This window comes from Microcaecilia unicolor, chromosome 2 (assembly GCF_901765095.1).
Source record: "Microcaecilia unicolor chromosome 2, aMicUni1.1, whole genome shotgun sequence".
Lineage (NCBI taxonomy): Eukaryota > Metazoa > Chordata > Amphibia > Gymnophiona > Siphonopidae > Microcaecilia > Microcaecilia unicolor.
Window position 1 is genome coordinate 649,631,719 of NC_044032.1, and position 14,291 is coordinate 649,646,009.

Sequence of the window (14,291 nt, forward strand, 5' to 3'; positions counted from 1 at the left end):
TTCGCGAAATATGTTTGGCCTGGGTCTCCAGGATGGTATTTTTGAACAGTGTCCATGCCTGTTGAACACTTTTTACCCTCTCAGTTGCCCCCCTAAGTTTTTTTTTTTCACCGTTCTTCCCATTTTTTCATAGTCTCCTTTTTTTAAAGTTAAACGCTAACTTATTACTTCAAGGATGATATGTACACTCACACACTTTCATGCACTGCTTGTTCACAACAGGAAACAGATGGAACCTCCCCAGGGCTTATACATTTTTATTTAAATGCTATTTTCCTGCTTACTTACAGGTTATTCATTTGTTAATCCTGATGTCATATTCAAGATTAAGAACGAAGACGAGAAATATTTCACTCAACATTTTGAGTGGGAGGAAAAAGAAAACCCAGATGATCTCATTAAGAGTAAGTAAATGTTTTGGGTTTGAATTTTCAGATCAAAGTCTCCAGGCGTTTAGAGATTTAAGGTCCATTTCCTTATTTAGTATTATTGTATCTTTGATAACTCCTTCTAATGTATTTTCTCTTAACAGACCTTCCAGTTGTAACGTCTGTGATCTCACTCGGTGTTAAACAAGAGGAAGATCTCCCCTTGATGGATCCTCCTGAATCAGAGACGTCTGAACAGACTCACCCTCCTGTAACAAGTAGGTATAAAATTCCTCCTGCACATTTTAATAAAATCAGCCGGGATTATTTAGGAATTCAGAGCCATTATCCTCTCTGTAAAGCAGATACTGCCAGGGTGTGTAATTGAGTAGCATTGCTATTACTACTAGTACTACTACATACTACTACATGTCATTTCTATAGGGTTACTAGACGTACACAGCACTGTACACTTGAACATGAAGAGACAGTCCCTGCTCATCAGAGCTTACAGTCTATTCAAGACAGACCAATTAGAGATTAGGGAGTTAACATTTATTGTTGAAAGGGTTAATTGTAGAACAGAAGAGAATGGAGTCGCACTTTGGAGCGATACAAAGGTATTATAAAGTCCTCACTTTTGTTTTCCATTCCTTTCCTAATAATACCTAACATTCTATTTGCTTTCTTAGCCGCAGCAGCACACTGAGCAGAAGGTTTCAACGTATCAATGATGACACCCAGATCCCTTTCTTGGTCGGTGACTCCTAACGTGGAACCTTGCATTACGTAGCTATAGCTCGGGTTCCTCTTTCCCACATGCATCACTTTGCACTTGTTCACATTAAACGTTATCTGCCAATCCTCTGGCGATTTAACAACTTTGAATAACTTTGTGTCATCATCAAATTTAATTACCTCACTAGTTACCCCCATCTCTAGATCATTTATGAATATGTTAAAAAGCAGCGGTCCCAGCACAGACCCCTGGGGAACCCCACTATCTGCCCTTCTCCATTGAGAATACTGACCATTTAACCTTACTCTCTGTTTTCTATCCTTTAACCAGTTTTTTTTTCACTTAAAGGTTAACAATAATATATTTTAGTTTTAAACATTTTTTATTGAACAACAATAGAGTATTACAAACAAATTTTATAGCACGTGTTCATTTTCTTTTGTTCCCCCCTCCATGAGTACCCACCCCCCCAGCCCTCTTTTAGAAAAACAGTATCCATTCTACATACCTAAAATCATGCCCTGACAATTTTCACTTCAAGTCCAGATATTGAGTACGTTAATGAGGGATTCCTGGTTTTGTTCTTTTCCCCAACCGTCCCTATTATTCTCCCTTAGCACTAAGTAGCTTGAATTTATGATTTATGGCATACTATGTTTTACCGTGTGGCTACTTCTTATCAACAATGAATACATTTCTCCAGTGAATCATCCCCCCCCCCCCCCGACCTCCCCTCCTCCCTCCCCCAGTCTCACCCTTGCCGGTAACCCCCAGTCCTTTACCTTAGCTACAGCACCTTAAGTATTAAGTTCCTACTCCTAGGCGTCAAAGAGTCCAGGTATCCGCCCCAAATCTTCAGAAATTTAATACGTTTTTTGGGGCCACTCCTACCTTCTTTTGCCTCCCACATCACCAATTGGTGAACCAGATTCCGCCAGTGCCAGAATTCGGGTCCCGTTTCTCAGTATATCAGTATACATTTTTTCGCCAGCAGTGTCAGTTTACCAAATAATATATTGCCCCTTGATAACATTCCTCTACCTGATCCTGGGAAGTTCAACAGCAACTGCTCTGGTGTGCATGCTACCCGTTGTCCCATAATTGTAGTCAAGTACTGGGCTATTTTCCCCCAGAATGCTTTAAGTTTCCTGCAACTCCAAAATCCATGATAAAAGGTATTTTCTGCTCCCCCATACCTCCTACAGAGCGCTGACTGTGTCCCCCCGATCCTCGCCAGCTGTACTTGAGTCATGTAAGCTCTATGGATGAATCGGAATGCGCATTCCCTATATTGTGCGGAGGAGTGGCCTAGTGGTTAGGGTGGTGGACTTTTGTTCTGGGGAACTGAGGAACTGAGTTCGATTCCCGGCACAGGCAGCTCCTTGTGACTCTGGGCAAGTCACTTAACCCTCCATTGCCTGCCGCATAGAGCCTGCCATGAGTGGGAAAGCACAGGGTACAAAATGTAACAAAAAAAAAAAAATTTAACAATCTGGGAATCCTCTGCAATTCCTTAGTAATGTCCCATGTTACTAGATTGACTCCAAGATCTTTTTCCCAACATTCTTTTAGGTGAGTCAGATCCTTTGGTGGCCTTCCTTCCCACAGGGCCCTATAAATTCCTGGAATGGAGGGATTTGTCTCTGAGATTTTTTTCAAAAAACTGTTTGATCTTAGCTCCTAATTTCTGTGAAAGTCTTTCTTTGCTCATCGATTTAACAAAGTGTTTTAATTGGCAATAGGCGTACGTATCTCCCCATTGCAGTTCATCTGCCCTCACCAGCTGCTCTAGCGTCCGAGTCTCCCCTGTTTCCCCAATGATGTCCTCTAAAGTTATCAGTCCCCTCTCTTCCCAGCGGAGAAAAACTGCATTATCCCTGCCTGCCTCAAATAGTGGATTCCCCCTTATCGGTAGTAGTTCTGTTGCTCCATCCCCTATACCTAATCTTTTTTCCATAAATTTTCATGCCTTCCTCAGAGGGCCCAGCAGCAGACTGTGTCGGTATCCTAGTGGTTAGGGTGGTGGACTTTGGTCCTGGGGAACTGAGGAACTGAGTTCGATTCCCGGCACAGGCAGCTCCTTGTGACTCTGGGCAAGTCACTTAACCCTCCATTGCCTGCCACATAGAGCCTGCCATGAGTGGGAAAGCGCAGGGTACAAATGTAATAAAAATAAATAAAATAAAAATGCAGGTATTTGCATTTTCTCTATTTGTACCAAGGCCTGTGGCCGCAATGGGGCGAACAGGGCCTCTTCCAGTTCGAGAGGTGTGTAATAGGTGGTACCAAAAATCCAGTCTTTGACATATCTTAACAAGCACGCCATATTGTATTGCTCCAGATCTGGCAGTCCCAGCCCCCCTTGTTGCCAACCCCCCACCAACCATTGGGATTTCATCTTTGCTTTCTTGTTTGCCCAACAAAATTTCACTACCATTCTATTAAACACACAAAGGTCTTTGCGTAATAAACAAATGGAAATTGTTTGCAGGACATAAAGCCACCTGGGGAGAATGATCATTCGAATTAAGCATATTTCCAACTCTCTAATTGTTGTTTAGTCGTGTTCAGTAATATTTGAATATTAGTTTCAAAAAGGTCCTCAGTTTTGGGTGTCAACATAATTCCTAGATATCTGAATTTACCCTCCGCCCATCTGAGGGGAAAACGTCCCTGCCCTAGCTCGTTTTTGTTGATGTTCCTTCCCAGCGCCTCTGATTTCTCTAGATTTAACTTGAACCCCGCGTAATCACCAAATTCCTGAAATATTTCCAATAGAGCGTTCAGTGATTCCGCTGGGTTCGTAAGCATTACCAGCAGATCATCTGCAAACGCCCCCAATTTAAACTCCTGTTTATTGATCTTTACTCCTCTCACTGTCGGCATGGAATATATGTCCCTGATCAGGGGGTCCAAGTATATGGCAAACAATAATAGCGATAGTGGACATCCTTGCCGGGTGCCTCTCCCTATCGCAAAATCTGCAGAGGTACCCTCATTTACCATAATTCGTGCCATTGGGTCTAGGTATAATGTTTTGACCGCTCTTTCAAACCACCCTGTGATCCCATATGCTTTAAGGGTTTCAAACAAATATTCCCATTTTATGCGATCAAAAGCTTTCTCTGCGTCAAAACTAATCATTAATGTGGGTTCTGCTCTCGTACCCATAAACTCCAATGCTGCTAGTATCTTCCTTAAGTTCTTGGAGATTGATCGCCCCTTTACAAATCCCACCTGTCCGTCATGGATGAGCTTTGGTAGCACTGTACCCAGGCGGTTGGCCAGAATATTTGCAAATAATTTCAATTCGCAATTCAACAGGGAGCTTGGCTGATACGATTCTGCCAAAACCACATCCCTTTTAGGCTTTGGTATTAAAATAATTTGGGCTATGTTTAGCTGCTTAGGTAACGAGCTTTTGTCGACCCAGCTATTAAAGACTTCCGCTAGTGTTGGTTCTATCTCTTCACCCAGCAATTTATAACACTCCGCTCTCATACCATCTGGTCGCGGAGCCTTCCCCATTTGGCTGCGGGTAATTGCCCAATGTACTTCTTCTACTGTAATGGGGGCGTTTAAATCTTTCTGATCTTTGTCTCTAAGTACTGGGTGATCCACTCCCTCTAGGTAGGCCTTGGTTGCAAGACCAGAGTCTTCTTCTGCCTTATATAACTTCTGGTAGAATCCATGGAAAATCTCTCTAATCTCCTTATCTGTGTGACACAGCTTCCCAGCCTTATCTTTTAACGCTGTAACTGTTCTTGAGGCTTGTTTCCGGGCTATCAATCTAGCTAACATCCGCCCTCCCTTGCTACCATACTTGTATAATTGATACCGATAGTAGTCCTGGGATTTCTTCTCCCTCTCATGTGTAAGGGAGTTCAAACTCACCTGGGCTGCAGTGAGGTCCGTTTTCAATTGTGGGGAAGGCAGTTCCCCAAATTTCTTCCTCAATGTCAGAATTTGTTTTTCTAATCTCAATATTTCTCTGTCCCTCGTCCTTTTAAACTGGCTTATTACAAAACTGATAATCTCTTCCCTTATCACAGCCTTTGCCGCCTCCCAGTACGTCCCTATGTCTGATACAGAATGTTCATTATGGCTTTTATATTCTCTCCAAGACTTCAATAAGTGCTCACGAAACCGTGCGTGCTGAGCTAAGTAGCTAGGAAATATCCATTTTCTATTTTTCGTACCCTGTCCCCCAAAGTTCAGAGTTGCCCATACCTCTGCATGGTCTCATATCGCATATGGGCCAATCTGTGTGTCCTGTATATCTGTTATTAGGGATCGAGACACCAGGAGATAGTCAATCCGTGATTGCGTGTTGTGGGCCCTAGACAAATGTGTGTAGTCCCACTCTTGTGGGTGAAAAACGTACCCAAGTTCGGGAGTCCCCTCGACTTCCACCGGGGAGGCGTGGGGGTAGCAAGCGATTTATCCATTTGCGGGTCCCACACCATATTAAAATCACCTCCCAGGATCATTGGGATATCATCTTCTTTTTGTTGGAATGTATTGTATTTTACATGCATTGCCTGTCACCAATTCTTTCTCTGTGATTACTCTGTGACCTCTGATGTGAATTACTTAGAGAGGTCACACCCATGCAACTTCCTGTGGGGGTTGGGTATAGCACATGGAGCTCATGATCTCTCCTAACCTGAGAGAAAGTATGGTGTGAGCATCCATTAACATCTAAGCACATGGAAAGAGCTGATAATCCAAATGTATAGTATTATGTTATATAAGCCTGTCTGAATATAATCTCTAACTACAAACTGTGAGTAAACAGATGTTTTGTTACTTCAACTTTAAAGTGACTCAGCAGTGAATTATTCTGGGGTGTATGTGAGAGAGATGAAGAAAAGAAATTAACATTTCTAAAGCTGAAGCTGTGTGTATCAAAATCTGCTAATTATTTACTACAAATAATCCAACAAAAGGGTTATGGGCCCAGCCCAGGAATTGAAAAAGGAAGAAGAGAAATATTACCAGGCAGTGAAAAAGCCAAATTTTTCTCTTAAGTTTTAAAAGAAAGATTCAGTCTGTCTCTCTCTCCCCCCACACACCAAACAGAAGGCTAAGAAAATGGCTGAGGGAGGAAATTCACCATTTTTCCACTCTCTCAAGGTGCCTAAATTAACTGAATTTAATTATCAGCATTGGGAACTAAGATTCAGATGTCTCCTTCAAGCAAAGAAATTAAGTATGTGTTTAGACCAAAACAGAACAGCTGAAAATATGGCTGAATGGGACAATGCAAACTATTATGTGAAGTGCATGTTTTTTGAAGCTCTCTCAGAGAAACAAGCCATATTAGTGGAAGCAAAAGATACAGCAAACGAAATTTTAGATAAGCTGAGAACTATGTATGCAACTACATATGCAAAACAGCAACCAATTTGGTTGGCAGAGTTGAATGAGACCAAATTAAGGGATAAAAGTAAGTGTAATGATCACATTATGCATCTTATGTCTTCATTTCAAAAGTTAGAACTTTCTGGAATTCCCATGTGTGATGCATTGAAAAGAGCATTTCTTTTTACCTCACTATCAAAGAAGTTTGATGTTTTTAGGTCTGTAAATGAAGCCATTGAAGGGCAATCTTTTGAACAGGCAACTTCAAAACTGAGGCAGGAATGCATAATTAATGATTCTGAGGAGATGTGTTCTCAAAGACAGTCAGAGAGAAATGAAACAAATTTCTTGGCAAAGAATAGAGGAAGGCGGAGCTATGGGAAAACTCCACCCAAGGGCAAGCTGATTTGCTACTCATGTGGAAAGGAGGGACATGTATCTAAATGGTGTAAGGAAACGCAAAACACTCCCTCTAGCTCACCTAAGCCAATGGAACTAAAGAATTTTCCAAGCAGAAAATGTATGAAAGACAATGATAAACATAACAGCTTTCTAATGGCAGAAAAATCTTTGACTATGGTAAATAATAATTCAAATGAAAGTACTTGGATTTTGGATTCGGGGAGCACATGCCATTTAACCAATTGTAAGGATTTCTTTCAGGAAATGTGTCCAGAAGAAGGTGTTCTTCATACTGCAAACGCAGGGACTACTCAGATCCAAGCAAAAGGCATTGGATTCTTAAAATGCAAAGTGTCTAATGAAGTTAAAGAAATTCCTGTAAGTGATGTCTTGTATATTCCCCAAGCAGTTTGCAATATGCTTAGTGTATCTACATTAGATAAGAAGGGATTTGTGATTCATTTTGAAAACAGTAAGTGCACAATCTCTAAAAATGATGAAGTGTATGCTGAAGCTTTTATGCATAATGATGTTTATAAACTGAGCATTTCAGGTGAAGCCTCACATATGGCGCAAGTAAGGAAGAATGATGGTAAATGTAGTCTGGAAATCTGGCACCGCCGCCTGGGACATCGTGATTTTAAGGTGATCCAGGATCTTTACAGTAAGCAACTAGCCACAGGCATTCAGATAAGTGCAGATACTGGTAAAATGGAGAAATGCATAGACTGTGTTACTCAAAAAGGTGTGAGACCCTCATTTCCTGCATACACAGGAAATAGGAGTAATAAAGTACTGGACTTAATACACAGTGACTTATGTGGACCGTTTAATATCCCATCATTGGGAAATAACAGATTTGTGCTAATATTCTTGGATGATTTCTCTAGATACTGTGTGGCCTATTTGCTGAAAGAAAAAAGTCAAGTCACAGACATGCTGAAGAAATACGTAGCCATGGTGAGCAATAAATTTGAAAGAAAACCAAAGGTTCTTCAGACCGACAATGGTGGTGAGTTCACTTCACAAAGCATGCGCACATTTCTAGAACAAGAAGGCATTCAGCATATCACAACAGTAGCTTATACACCAGAGCAAAATTCTGTTGCAGAGAGAAAATTTAGGTCACTTGTGGAAATGATCAGATGTATGCTGTCAGATAGCAATCTCCCTAAAAGACTATGGGGGGAAGCCATTCTCACAGCAGTGTACCTACAAAACAGAATGCCAACTAAAGGCGCTGAGCGCACACCACATGAGACATGGCATGGTAGGAAGCCAAACCTGTCACACATAAGAACATTTGGAAGTACAGCATATGCTCATGTACCAAAGCAAAGAAGGCATAAGCTGGATTCCACAACAGAAAGGGGCATTTTAGTTGGCTATGCTCCAGGACACAAAGGATATAGAATTTTGAATCTGAAAACTGGCATTGTTGGCATAAGACATGTTACATATTTTGATGAAAACAAAAGGGTTGATAAAGGCTGGATTATCCCAGATGAGCCTTATCATCCAGAATATGAAACTAGAACCATAATAGACATGCCAGTGTATATAAATGCCATACCAAGGCAGATGTCTGAAAGCAACTCACCTGTATCTAACGAGGAACAGGCAGAGGAAGCAGACACAGAAAGGATCATTGAAGAAGACAGTACAGTTGGAGAAGGGGAATCAATTGGAGAAGGACTCTCAGATTTAGAGGATGCGGAAAGGTCAGACCAACCTGTTGTCAGACGCTCATCCAGGGAAAACAAAGGTGTTCCACCCCCAAGACTGTCTTACCTAACAAAGTCAGCAGAAGCTCAAGAGCCCTTAACATGGGATGAGATTGAGAAAATGCCAGCAGAAGAAGCTGCTGAATGGCGTAAAGCTGCACAAGAAGAAATTGATTCATTGCATAAAAATAATACTTGGATTCTTACAAAATTACCTCCTGGCAAGAAAGCTATAGGATGCAAATGGGTATTCAAGTTAAAAAGGAATGCACAAGGAAAAGTGGAAAGGTATAAAGCCAGATTAGTCGCAAAGGGATATCTTCAAAAATATGGAGAAGATTTTGATGAAGTGTTTGCACCTGTAGTGAAACACACGGCAATTAGAACACTTCTGAGCATTGCAGTCTCAAAAGGCATGCAAGTCAACCACATTGATGTGAAAACAGCATTTCTTCATGGAGATATAACTGAAGACTTGTACATGGAACAGCCAACAGGTTTCATAAATACAAAACAAAGACAGCTAGTGTGTAAATTAAACAAAGGTCTTTATGGATTAAAGCAAAGTGCAAAATGTTGGAATGACAAATTGCATGAAATATTGACAAATTTAGGATTTAAGCAAGGTGAAGCAGATAAATGCTTGTACACTAGGTGCAGAAATGGACAATATGCATACATTTTAGCTTTTGTTGATGATCTGCTCATTGCAAGCGAAAGTGAGCAAGAGTACAAGGACATTGTAAAATATTTAAACCAGAATGTTGAGATAAAAGAACTTGGTAATGTGTCATACTATCTTGGTATAGAAATTGAGAAACAAAATGATGGTTCTTATCTTTTAAGCCAGAAGCAGAAAATAAATGAGCTTATTGAAAGTTTAGGTATGCAAGATGCCCAAGTTGTAAGCACTCCCATGATCACTGATTTTATGAAGGATGAAACAGTAAGAGAACCTTTACCAGATAACATCCAATATAGATCAGCCATAGGTAAGCTTTTATATCTAACTACCACATACAGGGCTGATATAGCAAATGCAGTAGGAATTTTGAGCAGAAGGGTCAGCTCACCTACCAAATCAGATTGGACTGCAGTTAAAAGGATGGTAAGGTATTTAAAAGGTACCATTGATTGTAAATTAAAGATTTCAGCCAATTGTAATCCAAAACTAATATGTTACTGTGATTCAGATTGGGCAGGGGATCATTCTGATTATAAATCCACAAGTGGATATGTGTTTATGTATGGAAATGTACAAATTTCTTGGTCCAGTCATAAACAAAGTATTGTGAGTCTGTCTTCTACAGAAGCTGAATATGTGGCTGTATCAGAAGCATGCAGAGAACTGATGTGGATTGAAAAACTTTTGCTGGATTTTGGAATAGATGAACAGAGACCAATCCAGATAATGGAAGATAATCAGAGCTGCATCAGGCTGTCACAGAATGACAAGGTTCAGTCACGCACCAAGCACATCGCAACGAAATATCACAACGTGCGAGAGCTGGCGAAAGAAGGGGTCATCAGTCTACACTATTGTCACACCAGTGAGATGACAGCTGACATCATGACCAAACCGTTACCCAGAGAACGTTTTGAGAATCTGCGTATAAAGCTTGGACTTTGTATGAATTAATAATTGCATGACAGTTATGCATGAGAAGGGGTTTGTTGGAATGTATTGTATTTTACATGCATTGCCTGTCACCAATTCTTTCTCTGTGATTACTCTGTGACCTCTGATGTGAATTACTTAGAGAGGTCACACCCATGCAACTTCCTGTGGGGGTTGGGTATAGCACATGGAGCTCATGATCTCTCCTAACCTGAGAGAAAGTATGGTGTGAGCATCCATTAACATCTAAGCACATGGAAAGAGCTGATAATCCAAATGTATAGTATTATGTTATATAAGCCTGTCTGAATATAATCTAACTACAAACTGTGAGTAAACAGATGTTTTGTTACTTCAACTTTAAAGTGACTCAGCAGTGAATTATTCTGGGGTGTATGTGAGAGAGATGAAGAAAAGAAATTAACATTTCTAAAGCTGAAGCTGTGTGTATCAAAATCTGCTAATTATTTACTACAAATAATCCAACACTTTTGACAACAGATCAATAATGTTCTTGTAAAATCTATTGTCTAGTTGATTAGGCGCATAAATGCTGCCCAATAAAATTTGTCTCCTACCTAAAGATACTTTACAGAAGATGTGTCTGCCCTCAGGGTCCTTAGTAATGTTGCTTATTTGTCCGGCTACTCCTTTCCTAACCAATATGGCTATTCCCCCTTTCCTCCCTTTTGCTGGTGAACTAGTGCACTCCCCCACCCACCATTTCTGCAATTTCATGTGTTCGATGGCCGACAAATGTGTCTCCTGTAGGAGAGCTACATCCGCACTTATCTTCTGCATAAGTACATAAGTAATGCCATACTGGGAAAAGACCAAGGGTCCATCGAGCCCAGCATCCTGTCCACGACAGCGGCCAATCCAGGCCAAGGGCACCTGGCAAGCTTCCCAAACGTACAAACATTCTATACATGTTATTCCTGGAATTTTGGATTTTTCCAAGTCCGTTTAGTAGCGGTTTATGGACTTGTCCTTTAGGAATCCGTCCAACCCCTTTTTAAACTCTGCTAAGCTAACCGCCTTCACCACTTTCTCCAGCAACGAATTCCAGAGTTTAATTACACGTAGGGTGAAGAAAAATTTTCTCCGATTTGTTTTAAATTTACTATACAGTAGTTTCATCGCATGCCCCCTAGTCCTAGTATTTTTGGAAAGCGTGAACAGACGCTTCACATCCACCTGTTCCACTCCACTCATTATTTTATATATCTCTATCATGTCTCCCCTCAGCCGTCTCTTCTCCAAGCTGTATAGCCCTAGCCTCCTTAGTCTTTGTTCATAGGGAAGTCGTCCCATCCCTGCTATCATTTTAGTCGCCCTTCGCTGCACCTTTTCCAATTCTACTATATCTTTCTTGAGATGCGGCGACCAGAATTGAACACAATACTCAAGGTGCGGTTGCACCATGGAGCGATACAACAGCATTATAACATCCTCACACCTGTTTTCCATACCTTTCCTAATAATACCCAACATTCTATTCGCTTTCTTAGCCGCAGCAGCACACTGAGCAGAAGGTTTCAATGTGTTATCGACGACGACACCCAGATCCCTTTCTTGGTCCGTAACTCCTAACGTGGAACCTTGCATGACGTACCTATAATTCGGGTTCTTTTTTCCCACATGCATCACCTTGCACTTGCTCACATTAAACATCATCTGCCATTTAGCCGCCCAGTCTCCCAGTCTCGTAAGGTCCTCTTGTAATTTTTCACAATCCTGTCGCGATTTAACGACTTTGAATAACTTTGTGTCATCAGCAAATTTAATTACCTCGCTAGTTACTCCCATCTCTAAATCATTTATAAATATATTGAAAAGCAGCGGTCCTAGCACGGACCCCTGAGGAACCCCACTAACTACCCTTCTCCATTGTGAATACTGCCCATTTAACCCCACTCTCTGTTTCCTATCCTTCAACCAGTTTTTAATCCACAATAGGACATTTCCTCCTATCCCATGACCCTCCAATTTCCTCTGTAGCCTTTCATGAGGTACCTTGTCAAACGCCTTTTGAAAATCCAGATACACAATATCAACCGACTCCCCTTTGTCCACATGTTTGTTCACTCCTTCAAAGAATTGAAGTAAATTGGTCAGGCAAGATTTCCCCACACAAAAGCCATGCTGACTCGGTCTCAGTAATCCATGTCCTCGGATGTGCTCTGTAATTTTGTTTTTAATAATAGCCTCTACCATTTCCCCCGGCACCGACGTCAGACTCACCGGTCTATAATTTCCCGGATCTCCCCTGGAGCCTTTTTTAAAAATGGGCGTTACATTGGCCACCTTCCAATCTTCCGGTACCACGCTCGATTTTAAGGATAGGTTGCATATCACTAGCAGTAGCTCCGCAAGCTCGTTTTTCAGTTCTATCAGTACTCTAGGATGAATACCATCCGGTCCAGGAGATTTGCTACTCTTCAGTTTGCCGAACTGCCCCATTACGTCCTCCAGGTTTACCGTGAAGTCAGTAAGTTTCTCCGACTCGTCCGCTTGAAATACCATTTCCGACACCGGTATCCGACCCAAATCTTCCTCGGTGAAGACCGAAGCAAAGAATTCATTCAGTCTTTCCGCTACGTCTTTGTCTTCCTTGATCGCCCCTTTTACCCCTCGGTCATCCAGCGGCCCAACCGATTCTTTTGCCGGCTTCCTGCTTTTAATATACCGAAAAAAATTTTTACTATGTTTTTTTTGCCTCTAATGCTATCTTTTTTTCATACTCCCTCTTGGCCTTCTTAATCTGCGCCTTGCATTTGCTTTGACACTCCTTATGCTGTTTCTTGTTATTTTCAGACGGTTCCTTCTTCCATTTTCTGAAGGCGTTTCTTTTAGCCCTAATAGCTTCCTTCACCTCACTTTTCAACCAGGCCGGGTGTCTTTTGGACTTCCGTCTTTCTTTTCTAATTCGCGGAATATGTATGGCCTGGGCCTCCAGGATGGTATTTTTGAACAGCGTCCACGCCTGTTGTACAGTTTTTACTCTCTCAGTTGCCCCCCTAAGTTTTTTTTTTACCGTTCTTCTCATTTTATCATAGTCTCCTTTTTTAAAGTTAAACGCTAACGTATTTGACTTTCTGTGTACAGTTACTTCAAGGTCGATGTCAAAATTGATCATATTATGGTCACTGTTATCAAGCGGCCCCAGTACCATAACGTCCCTCACCAGATCATGCCCTCCACTAAGGACCAAGTCTAGAATTTTTCCTTCTCTCGTCGGCTCCTGCACCAGTTGCTCCATAAAGCTGTCCTTGATTTCATCAAGGAATTGTATCTCTGTAGCGTGTCCCGATGTTACATTTACCCAGTCTATATTTGGATAATTGAAGTCACCCATTATTATCACATTGCCCATTTTGTTCGCGTCTCTGATTTCTTTTATCATTTCTGTGTCTACCTGCTCATCCTGGCGAGGCGGACGGTAGTACACTCCTATCACCATTTTTTTCCCTTTTATACATGGAATTTCAACCCACAGTGATTCAAAGGTGTGATTTGTGTCCTGCTGAATTTGTAATCTATCTGAGTCAAGGCTCTCGTTAATATACAATGCTACCCCTCCACCAGTCCGGTCCACCCTATCATTACGATATACTTTGTACCCCGGTATGACAGTGTCCCACTGGTTATCCTCCTTCCACCAGGTCTCAGTAATGCCTATTATATCCAATTTTTCATTTAGTGCAATATATTCCAACTCTCCCATCTTATTTCTTAGACTCCTAGCATTTGCATATAGACATTTCAGAGTATGTTTGTTGTTCTTATTTGCATGATGCTTAGTACCTGACACTATTGATTTGACATCTTTTGTCTGATCTTTAGTTGTATTTAAGGGCACCTGGCCTACCACGGTCTGTTGTGCAACCTCACTATCCAGAAACCCTATCTTCCCTGTTTGTGAGGTATCTTTGCAAGATACCTTTTCCCGAACCATTCGCTTTTGAGCGACTGTCGGCCTTCCCCCCATTTCTAGTTTAAAAGCTGCTCTATCTCTTTTTTAAATGCCAACGCCAGCAGCCTGGTCCCACCCTGGTTAAGGTGGAGCCCATCCT

General features: G+C 41.4%; 1 protein-coding gene across 1 annotated transcript in view; it reads left to right on the forward strand.

Annotated features, from left to right (window-relative positions):
- The window catches only part of LOC115462243 (oocyte zinc finger protein XlCOF6-like), an 83,156-nt gene extending 82,400 nt beyond the window's left edge, over positions 1 to 756 (forward strand). Inside the window, exon 5 of the mRNA XM_030192254.1 lies at positions 533 to 756. Coding sequence (XP_030048114.1) covers positions 533 to 756 — 224 coding nt within the window. The remainder of the gene's footprint in view (positions 1 to 532) is intronic.
- Positions 757 to 14,291: the final 13,535 nt, after the last annotated feature.